At 43.7% G+C, this 16,453-nt stretch overlaps 1 protein-coding gene across 1 annotated transcript; it reads left to right on the forward strand.

The window, feature by feature from the left end:
* The first annotated feature begins 12,035 nt into the window (after positions 1 to 12,035).
* Positions 12,036 to 15,004, forward strand: c7h1orf52 (chromosome 7 C1orf52 homolog). The gene is made up of 3 exons (XM_037470246.2): positions 12,036 to 12,491; positions 13,211 to 13,421; positions 13,595 to 15,004. The coding sequence occupies exons 1-3, from the start codon at positions 12,201 to 12,203 to the stop codon at positions 13,747 to 13,749; spliced, it is 657 nt and encodes a 218-aa protein (XP_037326143.2). The 5' UTR covers positions 12,036 to 12,200; the 3' UTR covers positions 13,750 to 15,004.
* Positions 15,005 to 16,453: the final 1,449 nt, after the last annotated feature.

Below are 16,453 nucleotides of genomic sequence, written 5' to 3' on the forward strand. Positions count from 1 at the left end.
CAGATCACCTCTTGCATATAGCTCACTGAAGGAATGGGCCGACATGGATTCCCCCCCCCCCCCCCCGCCTCAACCTGAAGAACATGTGGTATTTCTCTCCTGCAGTTTCACAATTTATCGAACAAAATAACCCTATACACGTGTTTTAATGAAGCCAGATCCACCATGGCAGTCAGTGAATCTGTGTTTTTGGACAACCACCGCGGAGTTTTAGCAGTACGTGGTCAGACTGTGGTCCCAAACTCCTTCCATATGATCAGACACAACATCATGTACAAAGAGCATGTGTCCATTATAACTTTACTGTTTATAGTACAGACACTGCTAAATAGTTTAGAAGCAACAAATAGTCAGGTTGTGTTTTAGGTCAGTACGTGTTGTCTGTTTGCCTCTTTTGGGGCGGTCAAAGGCTCCGTGCACCAATCCGCAGTTTCCCACTGAAGGTCCTGAATTCAAACACCATGCGTCTTGCTTTGAGAGCATATTGTCTTTTCATAGTACAGTAACGGCTTGTAAACGTGGTGTGTGTCTGTGGAAACTTTAATCGCCGCCGGAGCAGAGCGAAGCCAACTTCAGCGGGTCTGATTAAAGACAAAAAGGAAACAGGAAGCAGGACACGAGGAAGAGGGAAGGCTCTATGGTTGATTGAGCGTGAAGCCAAACGTCTTCTTGTAACCAGCCAGTCGACGCAATAAGTGTGCCTTTAAGTCCCCGGAGTGACATCCTCTTGACCCGATGCTGCAGACACGATTGGTTAAGTGCGCCTCATTAGGCGAACAGCTCAATAGTCAGAGCCGGGCCATCAATCAGTCTTGAGTGGGTGGGGGGGGGGGGGGGGGGGCTGGCCCACAGGCCGGCAGGTCTGCGTCGGACCGAGATGACAGCTGACTCCACCTGCACGGACTGACCCGACGCTGAACCGTACCTGCGTCTCTAATTAGCAGACGCAGCGCTGTGTAATTTCCGCCCCTGCGTGCGTGTCGCCCGCCTGTTGGGGGCAAACAGCTGGAAGAGCGCTTCACATGTGGAGGGATGCCGAGAAGTCAATACATAGCTGAAGCAGAAGCTCCATGAGTGATGGTGTGTGTGTGTGTGTGTGTGTGTGTGTGTGTGTGTGTGTGTTGCGAGGTGCTTTGTAGAGCTTAAAGGAGTGTGGGGAAGCAGGCAGAGAGGGGCCAGGGGAGTGCAGGGCGAAGGGGGGAGTTTGGGAGTGTGCAGAGAGAGTGAAAGCCCCCCTTTGCGGGTGATACGGGGTGGAAGGGAAGAGGAACACACACACACACACTGCACAAGGAGGCGTTGTCTTGTTAGTTGATGGTCGATTTGAGCAAATATTGTTTCTATTAAAAGAAACTTGTTGCGTTTTAAAATTCATAGGAATAAATGTATTTTTATAGTGTTACTCTTTTGTAAGAAAGACGGCCGAAAGACGTCTCTCTCGCTTGCGGCTGCATAAACAAAGGTGTGTGTGTGTGTGTGTGTGTGTGTGTGTGTGTGTGTGTGTGTGTGTGTGTGTGTGTGTGTGTGTGTGTGTGTGTGTGTGCGTGCGTGTGCGTGTGTTTAATTAGTTTTGCACATGTCGAGCAGAACGCAACGCAACCCAAAGAAACAAGTCCGTCTGTCAACTTTTATAAACCTCAGATGCTGCCAAAATCACACACTGCACAATCACGGATGACTCACGATTAAGATTAATATTAAATCATTTATGGCTTTCTCAACATCCTCAATTACCAGTGCAGTGCCTGTACTTGAATGTGACTATAGCCAAGAAAAAGAAGAAAAAAAACTTGATGGGAAGAAAAGGATAAATGTGCTGAGTAAGATGAAGATGTTTCGCTCTGATACTGTGATTCATGTCCCACCATCCTCTAAGATCACCTGTTGTTGAATCAGAACTTCTTCCTGGATTCCCTGGGCATCCCACTGAAGAGGACAAAGGAAAACTGAGGATATTCTAAATAAAACAAATGCAAAGTTCAGAGGAAACTTAATCGGGGGACATTTCAAGTGCTCATTGTTACTTGTTTTTTTTTAGAAAACAGTTAGAGCATTGACTTGATGGTGAATACAACGAGGCTTCTAAAATAAGAAACCAAGATGTGATGATGACAATATTTCTCAGAAGAAGATATATATATATATAAATAGATGCAGAGAGAGGGAGCCCATTATTATGTAATCTGCTCTCAGTTTGGGGTGAAGCAAGAAGAGAAGAGAGGAGACGCCTCGGGAGGAGGAGAAAAAAAAAAGCCACCCTGACCTTACTTTCATCTCTGGAGCTGATCCTCTGCACTTGGCTTGGATTCACTGAGGAGTTGGCTGTGGAACAGAGGGTGGCTTTATGCTCGCTTACTACAATGTTCCTCAGACAAAATCCCTTTTTTCATTTCTTGAGAGGGTTGAGGGAATGGCTTGAAAGGCGTGTTCCTTCTTATCGCCAGTGATGCCATTAGGCTGCGGGTAATTTAGACCTGATCCCTTATAGTTTCCGTGGCGAGTGAAGCCAGCGGCGATGACGACAATCTTCGCGCAGGGATACATTGTTGAACAAGTCTTAATATAGAGATTCAGAAGATCACCAAGAAAATCATTGTGGTCTTCTGAAATCTCATAAATCCTCAAAGCGTGTCACGTGTCCAAAGCCCGAGTGCGCTGCAGATCTCCTTTCATCTCTCCCGATGATTTCTGCAATTACCGTTGCCATTAAAGCCAAGAGGAATTACACAAAACAGGAGTAACACGCAGTATTAGATCGTGGGATGAATGCATTCATTCTTTTTTTGTATTTTACGGGAAAAGTTAAGTTCACATCATCTTAACATAGGAATGTCCTTTTTGCATGTGTGCAATTTATTTTCCTGATCTTCAGAGATCACACAGGTGCCAAAGCAACAGCAACGGCAGCCAAGACACTGAGTGTGCATTGGCAATCTTTGAGACTGATCTGACCCCGAGTGTCCAAACCCCCCCCCCAAAAAAACGCCTGTCCAGACCATTTCACATGTTGGTCTCTTACCACTCACGCACACATCAGGTCAACCCCGCCCATCGCTCTCTGTCGACCGTCACTCTTTATTTAATGATGGCTTTTAGCAGAGAAAACTGTAATTTACGCCCCCCCCCCCACCCCCCCTTTCATGGAAAAAAAAGTTCATGGAGACCTGAACTTGAACAACTTGAACATGGAGGCTCTGTGAAAATGGACCACCAGGTTTTTTTTTTCTCCCCAAGAGCCGCTTCTGAAAAGCTTGGAAAGCACAGGCAACTCTACTTTCTTGTCTTTACAAAGTCCCATAGATATTTTGACCGTTTAGTCAGAGCGTAAATTCCGTAAAAAAAAAAACGTTTTCAGATTATCTTGGGTGGAAAAGCTATTTAATACAGATTTTACGAGTACACGCTCCACATCTGCTACTCCAAATGGATTTAACAGACGTTCTAAATGTGTAAAATGCTATCTGGCACGGGGTTTTATGGTGCAGTGCTCCGGGAAACTTGAGCGATAAGACATTGGAAAACATTCAAAATGTTTCTTTTCTGACACTGGGTTTTTGCATGTATGCATATTTTGATGATCACTATGTCTCTTCCATTAGTTGTGGGCATTGTTGAGGGAAAAGCGAGCTCTTCCTCCTTTCTTAAGACTTTTTTTTTCACTCTTCCTCTTAGCGCGCATGAAATTGCAGCTGTGCAAACGCGTCGAGAGGCCGACGTGAAGTCTAAACTACAAACACAAAACAATGAGAGACAGATTAACTTCTTGGGAGAGCACGCACACGAAAAAAAACGACCTCTTCTGCTGAAGATAACAAAACGAGCGCACAGAAAATTGTTGCCAGTTTCAGAGGTGGAGTAACAAGCATTTACTGCTGCGTGAGAGGAGGCCCCCCCGCTGTGATCCCTGTTTTCCACAGAAACACCTCAGAGGAGGAGAAGAAGAAGACGCTCAATATCTGAGCCACAAAGTGGGATCAAGTAGATCCATGTCAGATTGTGCAAGTGGCCGGCTTTGCTTTAGGAAACATGTTTGAAAGTGGATATTCTTTCAAATGCTGCACCATAGCTTACTTTTATCTACTGTGTGTTTAAAACTGGTGTTTTAAAATCATAATTCTTTCAGTCTCTAAACTAAATACTGGCAACATTATCACCTTACAATTGACTTGCACACAGAGGAGATTCAGAGCAGCATTATTCATTTGGATGTTTGTCTTTTAAATGTCTAACAAAACAATATTTACTTTGTTAACCATTTTTGTCTCCACTAACCCAAGCTTTTAAGCTGCCAAATGCTCATATTTTTCAACTCGTTGCTAAGTTGACTACTCATTGTAAGGTAATTGATTAATAGGGAACAGAGACTTTATAGGACCAAACACCCAAACAATGTACTTTCTTGTGGAGCTGAGAGGAACTACAGTGATTATCGTGTGTTTATAAGAACAACACCTTTCACATAAAACCAATTGTTATTGTAAAAATATTGATTATCGCTGCTTAAGAGGTAATGGAAAATGAGTCATAGGAAAGCAGTGAGGTCACATTTCAGTAAATTTCCACTCTGCATTTCTTCTACCAGCAGCCCACGGGTGGCAGGCACCTTTTGTCCCCTGCATGTCAGGACTAGTTTAAACTCAGACACTCCATCAGTCCATCAGCTGCCTCGTGTCACCAAGGCAAAAAATAGCCACAGCTCGGTGCCCTGTGGCCCCTCTGTGCACTGGGGCAGAGTAACGCCACCTGTTAGCCAGGACACAGGTTAAAAAAGCCAGACACAGATGAACAATCACCACTGCCTCATGTGTTTGCTATCAAGCCTCCGGCCAGGTTTGGTGTGTCTGGTTGGCAGCAAAGGACTCCATCGTCATTACTGCACATGTTTATGCTGTCCAGGATACCAGTAGTATTAATTAGACATTAAAGAGGAAAGTCTTAGGTCATTTCTTGGATTAAAGGGGTCATGAGATTAGGAATTTCCTGTGAAACGTGAGTTAAGTAGATGAAAGAACTGCATTCGGATGTTTGCCTAATGACCCCAGGTACCCAATGGGAAAGCCTGACCCATAATAAGGTCAAAGCTCCTGTTTGGTTTACTCTTAGATAAGGTGCTTAAGTAAAAAAGTTGCAATCATTTGTTACAAGTAAAAGTCCCGCTTTCCAAACGCCTTCTTAGAGCAGAAGTCTGGCCCTGTTTGCATCCAAGTCAAATCAATGCTCATGTGAAGCATTTCTTTGTGCACTCTTGACCTTGGAAGTGGAGTTATGGTGCTTGCAAAGTCGTGCAGGCATGACCTACTTGATGCATGCAAACGTCTGATGCCACATGCTCAGGGAAGGATTGTTGATATCTTGTAGGACTTTTTACTACATCCCAGTCGCATCAAACGGATCCATCCACCATTGGAGGTTACTATCTTAAAAATACATAATAGTAACAGCAGCAAAATGTAGTTCACGTGTGGCCAAAATCGTGTGTTTTATGTTTTTAGTGTAGCTTTCAGAATTCAGAATATAATTTTCATCTTGAGTGTGAACAAATTGGCTTGGAGAGCTAACGGTATTGTATATTGTTTGTCTGAAAATCTGTTTTGATGGAAACGCTTGCTGGTATTTGTCCTGTTGTTTGTTATTAACAGAAACAAAGAGACTACAGACTTTTTAAAAATAATTCAAAACGTTCTTCCAACTGGGGTGTCTGGATTTCATTTTGATATTAACTCAACATTTTTGCCAATAAGATGTAGCAGTGCTATTAAATTGATAAATTGCTCAATGCTAGCGGTCCAGCAGGACACAGTAGAACACGACTTTATCCAATACATGAAAAGATGAAGGAATATCTTAAGCATGAGCGGTGATTAAAACAACATGAATATCTGGGAACATATCCTAAGCTAAAATTAAAAGATGCATCAAGTCGTCTAGACAGAAATACCTCTGAGGTCATCGCCATCGTGACTTCCAGACTGTTTTGAGCTGACTGGCTCTGCTGGACAGAGGACTTCATGGAAACCCAAACATTAAACTTGACTGGCTATATCCACTGGGATTGGGTTATGTCATCAAGTCCAAAAAAAAAGAAAGAAAAAAAAAAGATAAAAAATGTCACCATTGACACGTTGCTAATCTTATCTCATTAAACTTGTTGGGTGGCTGTGGGTTAAAATAATGTTAAAATAGCCGGAATAACTTGAATAACCTTAAAAAGCTGGACAACCCAAAGAGCCTGATTAGAGGAATAAGAAGTATGTTTACCTTTAGCTTAACTACAAAAAAATAATCATTTTTCACACTTTTATGGATATAGGTGGATACTTTGGGGAAATATGTGCAGAAACACTGACTTTAGCTGTTAGCACAGTTAGCTTTTAGCCAACGGCTCAGTTCAAGATTCATATTAATTGTACAGTTACTCTGTACAGTAAAACTATTTTTTGATATAGTTCCACATAGTTACAATACTAAAAGATAGAGAAAGAAAAGTACAAAATAAATATATACACCGACTAAAGAGCAAAGTATATAAATACATGCGTTAGGCATACGTATAGTCAAAGGTCAAAGGTGATTCAATGGAAAGAAACCTGTAGGTAGATCAGGAAAGTGATGGAGTTAAGATCCGGGAACACTTTCCTCTAAACGAGTAGCCTGCAGCGGGAGTGAAACAACTGATGAAAGCAACGCTGGATGAAGCCATCATCTGTGGCACTCATGTTCTGTTAAGTGCCAGCTGGTGAACCTACACACTGACTGCGTTCATCTCCGGACAACACAAAGGAAAATGACTTATTGCGTTGTGGAAGACTCACCTAAATGAAACAAGATGGCTCTCTGTAAAGAAAACGCCACTCTTTTTACCATCCTCGCCTGTTTTCATGTTCATTTCCATTTCCGCTTCCACTAAACAACTGTGTTGTCGCTGAAGGGACTCTGGCGGCTTGTCAACAAACCCCTTTGCATTTATTGACAGCATAGAAACAAGGACACCTGATACCCCCCCCCCCCCCTCGCACAGGGCTATTCCTGTAGTCGTCCTGTTGTTTGCCTGTTCTTTTGAAAAAAACAAAAATGGCTCAAGGGCCAAGACAAATAAGGCCCAAGTTTCAGCCGCATGTCCAGAAAAAGGCCAGAATCTGGTGAGCATTCCCTTCAGGAGGCTGAGATGTCATCTTTTCAACCCCATTTGACCCGTGTTTATTTGTATGTTCTGTGTACGGTTCAAGTACTGTTCGGTCAAATAGAAAAAGCTCAGCTATGTATCTTAAGCATTTCATTTGTGGTGAATCTCAATCAGGAGATCAGACACTTGAATGTACGGTAGCTCTGCTGACTCGTGATGTTTGGCAAGTGCAGCACAAGACGCGCGCTGGACGACGTCTTCTTGTGGCAGCGAGGTGTCTAGCGGAGTTCTTCCTGTAAATGTCCAACAGAGGGACCCAGTGGATCTCCTGACCAAACAGAGGCGCGTGGTTTACCTCCGTCCTCGTACAAAGTCCCCGGAAGCCTCACAATACAAATCTGCTTTTTAAATCGTGAATGGAAAATTGCAGCAAACATTGTGCATTACCTTTGATTACTAGTCGCAATAGATTCCAACGGTGACCCAGGGTTATTTAAATGCTGATTTTGGTTATCTGATTTTGGCTCTCATTGGCAAAGTAGTGTGATGTTTCTGAAGTAACATCAGCATGTGTCGTAAGATTCATCGGGCAAGTGCCCAAAGTGAAAAACAACGTCTGTCAGCGAAGGTGTGACATGAGGAACCGGCATTACTTCCAACAGTTCGGGTCATTGGTAAACCCCGTGCAGAATGCTGGTGCGAAAAGGTGCTCCCCTTCTTCCCATGTTGTTCTGCGCCGGACGTCCCGCTTCAAACAGACCAGGTCGACAGGACACCGTCTGCACATTGGACCCGGGGGTCAAAGAGACACCTGCTGCCAAGAGGAGCGGCCGGCTAACTGACCCGCGTTAACACCCCCGTAACGACACTGCTAAGCTGCGTTAAATACGCTGCACTGGGTCAGGGTTTTCGGCGCTGCCCATAAAACCGACTGGATCCAAACCCATCCACGGGCCTCGATCAGCACTCCCCCCCCCTTCCTCATCTCATTTCACACTAAACAAAGTCCCCGCGGGGGTTCCGCTCTCGCTCTTATCGCCTCGCAGCCGGGTTGATGAACTTAGCTGGAAGGAATCCGCGGGCTTCTCCGCCTGACCGAGCACAGCTAATGAGTCGGAAAATCCCACAGCCGGAGCTTCGGGGTTCAAAATGGGCATGAGGGGGAAACAGGTAGTGGGCACGAGGGAGGCTGACGTGACGCTTCACGGGGGGGGCATGGAGCAGATTGTCCAAGGAGCAGAGCGAGCCTCCGAAGGGGGAAGGAGTTCGGGGGGGATGGAGCCCTGCGAGGAGGAGGAGGAGAGGGTTCAGGAGGAGGAGGAGGGGTGGGTGACTGGATGAAGCGGGGATTACTCCGCTCTGTAAACCTTGTCTGTTTTAGGGCCCTCAACTGTCAGCCAGGACTGCACTCCGTTCATCAAGACGTGACCTACGGAATCAACGTTCGGTTTTGCAGTTAAATCTTATCCGCAATATCATAGAAGCACCTTTGCAAGTCTCTGTTTATTATTTCTTCCCCTTCAGGTCATGTCTCTTTCTGGTCTTTTGAGAATGATCAAGATGAGATTTGACAACCGTTACAGTATTGAAGCAAATTTTAGCTTTTGAGTAGGGATTATATCTTTCAGTGTGGAATTTAAGAAAGACCACTTTCAAAGAATTTCCACATCTGCTAAAAGAAAAGAACATTTGTGCACACACAACTGGAGATCTGAGATCTTTATAAGGTGATGGATAACCGGGTCTAAAGATGTGCTTTTGGACTGCCGCGGAATGATCGTCGGACAATAGGTGTTGACAAGTTGTAAATGTATAGCTCAAATGGACGGAAGGTTTAAAAAAAACAAGTATAAACAGGTAAAAACTAGTAAAAAAAGGTAAAAACAAATAGAGACATTAAATGACATTAAATGATAAACTGTGAAGCAGTGAAAAAAAATGTCCTGCCACTCACAAACTCCTTGACTCCCCGTCTTTGACATGAACTCTTGTGTGAGTGGTTCCGATCAAAGGTGTGCGTGTGGTGTCTCTACGGGCATGTAGGGGGGGGGGGGGGGTGCAGGGGGTGGAGGAGAGAGAAAATAGGGAAGGGCAGAGGGTCGAGTCCGCTGTGTGCGCTCAGCCCACAGCCGTCCACGCTGCAGGATACCGGGGAACATGTGATAGGGATGATCACCCCCCCCCCCCCCCCCCATAGCACCTACCCCCTGCCCACACCTCATCCCACTCGCCCCCCCCCCCCCCCAAACTGTCCTTTTGACCCAGATCTCCCACACCTTCTCTCAGCAGCGCACTCGCCTCTTCCCTTTTTTTCTTCTCCCTGTCTTTCTTCTCGCCTCTTCAGTCGGATCCCTGCAGCCACGAGCCCCGACAGGCCGCAGTGCAAACAGAGCCTTCAGCTGATGTAGCCAGCCCAGGAATGTCACCGCTCGGGGTTTGAAATTGGGCAGAGTGACAAGAGAGAAGAAGAAAAAAAACAACAACACAGCGGTAGAAATAAATCGAGATCAGACATACGGGAGAGTAATAAAAAAAGTAGTGCGGAAGGCAATGAACCAACGTGGGGGGGGGTTGGGCAGAAAGGTTCTAGAAGAATGAAGATGAAGTGTGGTAGTGATAATGCATGTACAAATATATAAATGCATGTTTTAACATGAATGTTGCCCCTCGGCTTCAGCTGAGACTTTCTCTGTGGAAAGAGAGGGGGTAAAAGGACTTGTCATGACAAAACACCTGTGATTTCCACCTCAAATGGAAAAAGAGATGCAATAAGATAAAAGGAAAAGTTTATATCTAATTCACTTGTGAAAATTATGATCCTAGTATAAAAGGCCTATAAATTGACTACCCAGTTAAAAATGTTGTCACGTGACCATATTATAGTTTACAAGTTCAAAGAATCATTTAGCTTTATCTAAGGCAGGTCTACGGTGACAGATAACCTTGTGGTTTGTACAAAAATTGCAGATATATAGAAATGTTTGTTGGGTCATAAAAGAAAATCTACGTTATTCACATACAAATATTTTAAAGGACACTGCTCTACCTACTGTGTCCTTTAGCTTCAGGTGAAAGGTCACCTGAGTCGCGTCAGGCAGAAGTTGTAACTACTTTGGTAGTGATAAATTCTAACAATATTTTCAACCAATGATAAACAACAATGTTCAAGTATAGATCAGATGGGACCTTGGTAAAAACAGCTTGATTGTTCCAAACACAAAATCACAGATGGGCGACCTAGAGTTAAAATAAACGTCCATCTGGGTTAAACAAGTACATCAAAATACGTATTCCTATGTGCCAGCTGTTACCTTCTTCGATGGTGATTTTAATTGTTGACAGAGGACATATCCTCTCGTATGGCCTCTGTTAACAATTAGAGATTATTTCGATGTAAAAGTCCTAGTCAGCACAAATAAGCTTCTCTCTAAATTGTAGTAAACTTAGAAGAGAAATAGAATCACTAAAACATCTTCCCGTAGTTTTGTATTTGCAAATAGTAAACTACGTGCCGTCCCAGCTGCGTCCTGACATGAGCTAAACCGATAGATACCGACAGATAGTACCTCAATTTAAGATATTATGAATGGCCAGATTAAACGGAAATGTGAACGCTTTTCACCTCCAAGGGGAATTTCTCACATCATGGTCAGAGAAATGTTAGCCAAAGGAAGGGCAATTTGTCACAGCAACAGGACAGTATCTTTCCCGCTGAATTTGCCATCTTTTTTCTTCCTAAAATGGTTGAAAACCAACAATATGGTTAAAAAAAAAATCCAGTCCATATAAATCAAAAGTAGTTAAATCTAAATGCCAATATCTATATATATGAAGAATCTGCAATGATAGTTTTGACTAAAAAAGAAGAGAGGGGAAGAGAACAGGGAATGGAGAGAGGATTGGTGAGCAGTACATCATTTATGTGAACTTATGTGGACTTGTCTATCCTGTGCAATTTATTGTTGAAAGGGCAAAGACTGTCATCTCTAAGACTGTCAGATTCCTAAAAACAACAAGACAAACTGTTTAGGTTATTTGAGCTGCTCTAAATCATCAGGAGAAGAGATGTGACACTCTGAATACTTCAGTCTTCTAAAGGTGGTGGTCCAAAAAATGTGAACAAGGCAAAGATTCTTCACTGGATGAGCATTTAATAAGTAAAACCAATGCATAAGAGATCAGGTATTTTTTCTGAAGGGTTATGGATTCATAATATTATTTTTGGAATATAAAATTACATTTGTGAACCCTAGTGGAAAATGATCAGGTCAGTGCAGAAGTGGGTGTCTGGTGTTCTGTGTCAGTTCCTGTTTTTTGGGATTGTCATTGGTGGGACTACACTGCCATCTAGTGGTCGGAGTATGTTGTTGCTAATATTAATGCTTTAATAGCACTGCCTGCTGAATAAACTTTGTAGTATTTAACTAAAACCTTTACCGATTGCTTTGGGGTCCAGCGAAAAATGACTGATCTTCCTTACCATTTTCAAGCAGTAGCGATTCATTACATTCTGTATACGGTATGTGAAAATATTTTAGCGGATTCTAGATGCACATTTAGCTCTAGTAGGTGAAAACAGTATAATATGACAATGTATTAATGAAGTGTGCTGTAACTGATTTGTTTTGTTCTAGTTTTATAATATCAAATACTTTATGCAGCCCGACCAGTCATCACATCTCACACGACCTCATGACTGGGGCAGAGCTTAATCCTTTGACAACTTTTACTTTGTCTGAGAATACAACACTTCCAACAAGAATCAAAACTCAAGACTAAAATATAATTTGTCAAAATATAGTAAAAACTAACTTACATTGAATTCTGACATCAGTGCAACTTCGATAATGCATACAGTTAACAGCGATACCCTAATTGTGCGACCATGAAATATCTTTACGACAGTCACCACGACACTACTTTACGACTCTCTTGGAGGCTGATTCAAAATGGAGTAGAGGCTTACAGGTACTAATCCGAACCTAAACGAAAAGCTTTACAGTAATTTTTTTGTTTTTTATTTACTGAAAAAGCTCGTTGCGAAACCCCCCCCATCCTCCCCCCCCCCTGCGACAAAATGACAGAAGAAAACAAGTCCAGCTCCCTCGGCTTCTTTTCGAGCTACGACGACCTGAGCGACAGCAGCGACTCCGACGAGGAGGGAGAAAGTCGGAAGAGGAAAGCGGGCACAGACGCGGCGGGGAGCGGGGCTCAGGGCTCCCAGCGCGGTACCAAGCGAGCCGCCGGCGGGGCCCCGTTACCCAGACCCGACGAGCTGTTCGGCTCCGTGTCCAAGCCGGCCTTCCTCTACAACCCGCTGAACAAGGAGATCGACTGGGAGAGTCTCGCGGTCAAAGCCCCCGAGGAGGTAAGAGCCCACTGCACCTCGCTGCGTGGACGGCGTTAGAGGTAGAAATATATATAAATATATGTATATATATATATATATATGAGATGTAACGCAACAACTAAACACAAACAGCAGTACACTCCTGTGGTACATTTGCTTTGTATTTGAATTCAAATCAATGTGGGAAAAAAAGCAGCAACAGTTAATGAAAGCGTTATTACAGCCACCGTCCCTATGTGACTATTTCAAGGAGGTCATACTCGAGTAATACTATGAGTCAAATGCACAACATGGTGGTTTCGCACACTTGATGGCAGCAGCTGCCACACACACACACACACACACACACACACACACCAGTATCTAACATCCCCACGCAGTAGTCCCAGCTACAGGAGCAAGTAGTGTTGGGGGTGCAGCGTGTGGCCCGAGGACGCCGCAGTTATTAGGGCCTGGGATCGAAGCGCCAACCCTCCTGTTGGGGGGGGACGACCAGGCTCTCCACTCACCCACAGGCGCCCACTGTGGGTAGTAGGGGTTGTCTTGAAAGCTATTAGTTCATAATCACAATTGTTTTAGATCTAATGTCTGTGATATACCTACTACAAGCTTTATTCTGTTATTGTTATTCTCTTCATGTAAGGAGTCCTTTATGTGTCAACTTGTGTTCCTTGTTGTTGTTTTTTTACTATCTCTAAACTTTAGCCTAATTCCTGTTTTTTCTGTGCTACTCGAAGCCTGCCAGAGAGTTTAAGCCGTGGAAGACCAATGCTGTGCCCCCACCTGAGAGCTACACCTCCGAGCCAGAGAAGAAGAAGGGACCTCCCCCGGGCATGGACATGGCGATAAAGTGGTCCAATGTGTATGAGGACAACGGGCAGGACGCACCACAGCCGTTCACCGGCAACGCCCGCTTCTTACCCACAGAGGAGGAACTCCCCGAATCAGGTTAGTCCTCAAATGCAATGGAAGCCCCAACACCTTTTTCACTCTCCTTTTTAGCATGAATAAACTGCTTGCTGTTGAGTCACTCAAAAAACCCGTACTTTCCACTCTCCATCCAAACCCCCCCCCCCCCCCCCCGAACCAACCGCCATTGCCACCGTCCTGCTGGCGGTCAGATGAGGATTCAGACCAGCTGGACCTGTCGGGCAAGAAGCGCCGGGTGGAGACCTTCCAGCAGAAGGAGAAGAGGAAGAGGGACATGGGACAAGGCACCTCTGACAAGAATTTCGTAGAGGAGGAGAAGAGGATCCTCAGGCAAAATATTGATTGAGACCGAGCTCTCCAGCAACAACACGTCTCTTCTTTAAATATTTTATGTCAACCGAAAACGCTCACAGATATAAGCATAGGGGCCAAGTAGGTGGTACGCTGCAAACATCAATAGGCATTCTACCTACATGTTGACATCACTTGCAATAGTATAGTAGTTGTTTTATTTTCAAGGGACAGTATGCACACTTTTTGAAAAGTATAGTTAATGGCAGCTCCACTGTTAAAATTCCAATTGAAGAACTCAGGTTCTGGTTAATCTCCACGGACTGTTATCCCAAGTTAAAGGACAATTCAGGTGTTTTACAGTCTGTTTTTTTTTTTTTTAAATACAGTTTTGGTCATCATCCCTTTCCGATGTTCATGAGACACAGCTTTACAACACGGACTGGTAATTAACAAACAAAAGGTTTGGTCCCAGTTTGGAATCACGTTCGCTTTACTTCCAAATATGTCATTGAGACAAGGTGAAGTGAGAGTTTAAACCTGCCTCAAAGCTCTCGTCTGGTAAATATATTATGACAACCAATAATGATGAAGTCCAAAACTGAGTTCAAATGAATTACCTTTAACAAAATGTTTCAGCCTGCGGCCACACATTGCCCTGTTTGCTTTAATTTAACGAGCTAAAATAACAGTGACGGCCAGCTGTGATGGTTTATTGTGTTTGTCTTGTATGAAATATCTAATCACCACCGACGTATGAAATATACGTGTATGTGTGCGTGTGTGTGTGTGTTAAAACAGTGATTTTACAACAAAAATTAGATGAAATCGCTGTGAATCTGTTGCAATCACAGTTTTTAGAAACACCTTGTTCCTTGTATGACCACTAGATGTCGCTGTGGGCCACAATAGAAAACCCTCCCTCCATGTTTGTAGTGGAGTCTGCTTGACTTTGACTGTGTGAGCATTGGGCCTCCAAATAACAACCCAGGTCCAGAGTACATGCTGCTTTAAGAAAGGGACTTCTGATCCTCATTTTGGAAGTCGGCCTCATCTCGGTTCTCTTGAGATACTTGATGCATACGGACCGTTTATTCAGTCTAATGTACCTTGTATTACATGACACTTTACATCTATTGTAGATAAAAAACCTCTCGCATGTTACGTATTAAAATGTTTTTGTTCATTGTACTGTTTTATGGAGCTTCTGCACATTTGCTCATCAGTGTGAACTGTCAAATGCAGATTAATTTATAGTTTGTTTTTAGTGTATCATAAAGCACTTGAATAATATAAGATATTTTACTGGAGATCGCTGTCAGTCATTGAATTCAGTTTAAAAAGACACAATTTACAAGAGTGCTGCAGAAAATAGGCTTGCTATGATATTTATATTTAATGTCCCGATTGAGCTGGCCAAAATACTATCCTGATAATCATTAAATCATGCTCAAAATTAAAAAACTTTTGTCAGAATTCAAGTAAAGGACACCCTGGAAGATAATTCTTTGAATTTCTGTGACCATTGGAGCAGATATAATGGTTTCCCAAGCAAAAAAAGTTTCCATTTTGCAACTCTTTGATGCATCAGGAGAATTCCTGCCCTATCTGCCATTGTGGGTTGACATGAAATATGTTACTGATAAGATTCCAGTCTCCAGGTATGTGCCTGGTCTGAAATGCGTTCCTAGTCCTTCACAACAGCAGACTTTTATTAGATTTTATCAGCAATATTTACACACAAATATCTCTCCGTACTCTAGAGTAATGACCAGCAAGGTCACATCCATCACTGTCTGGGAATCTGTTGTTCGCGGCTGCAAAGTTCCCAGAAAATAGATTTTCTACACATAGAATCGTGTGGAAACCATCAATTCCAGCCTATTCTTTTGCTTTCTTTTTCATCCCACCGAACGTGACGGATGACTGACCTTATCTCCATTTAATAAAAGAGAACATCTTGGTCTCAGTTTATCCTCCATACTATCGGGGCATTGGAGGCCTTCGAAATGATAAATTACACCTCAACAAAATTCCCCAACTCCAAACAAAATAAAAAAGGTTTACGCCCCGCGTTCACCTTGATGATCATTATCTGTTGTGACTTCACTGAATCGCGAGAGGCGGGAGTTTTTTTCTGGTCCAGTCAGAGAAGTGTCGGTCGGTCACACTGAGCGTCTTATCACCGCGACGCCTTTACCGGCGGGTCAGGACCTTGGCGAGCGGGCTGCCTCGGCTGCTGCCGTCTGACTCGTGGCATTTCCACCGGGTCGGGGCGCCGCGCCGCTGCCCGTGTGCTAGTTTGCGTGGCGCGAGAAGAACGCTTTTCTCCTCCGACTCCCCTTTGATCGGAGACTACGCGTCTGCGGCCTAGATAAGCGCCTCTGTCACACTGCTTTGGGCTGATGAATACTTTTCCCCCGTTCATCTTCTGAGGCGTGCGGTTTTTTTTAAATGGCAGTTAAGACAAAGCACAGCTGAGGCTGGTGGGAAAGATTTTAAGACGTCGCGTCAGAAGCAACAGATCTGAGAATCAGTCGCTAGAATTGATCCTCCAGGTGCCTTGAAATATTTAATTGTCACGGTATTCCTTTTAAAACTTTCAGTGAGAATGTATGACGGTGGCACCAAAGGCCAGTGATTTATCATCTATAACATTCGATGATTGTTAACGTCTGTCAGACTTACATCGTCTTTAATAGCTAAACCAGCACACATGCTGTATAGTCCATATACGTGATAAATAAAGGCTTTTAGCT

Source organism: Pungitius pungitius, chromosome 7 (genome assembly GCF_949316345.1).
Source record: "Pungitius pungitius chromosome 7, fPunPun2.1, whole genome shotgun sequence".
In the NCBI taxonomy this organism is placed as follows: domain Eukaryota; kingdom Metazoa; phylum Chordata; class Actinopteri; order Perciformes; family Gasterosteidae; genus Pungitius; species Pungitius pungitius.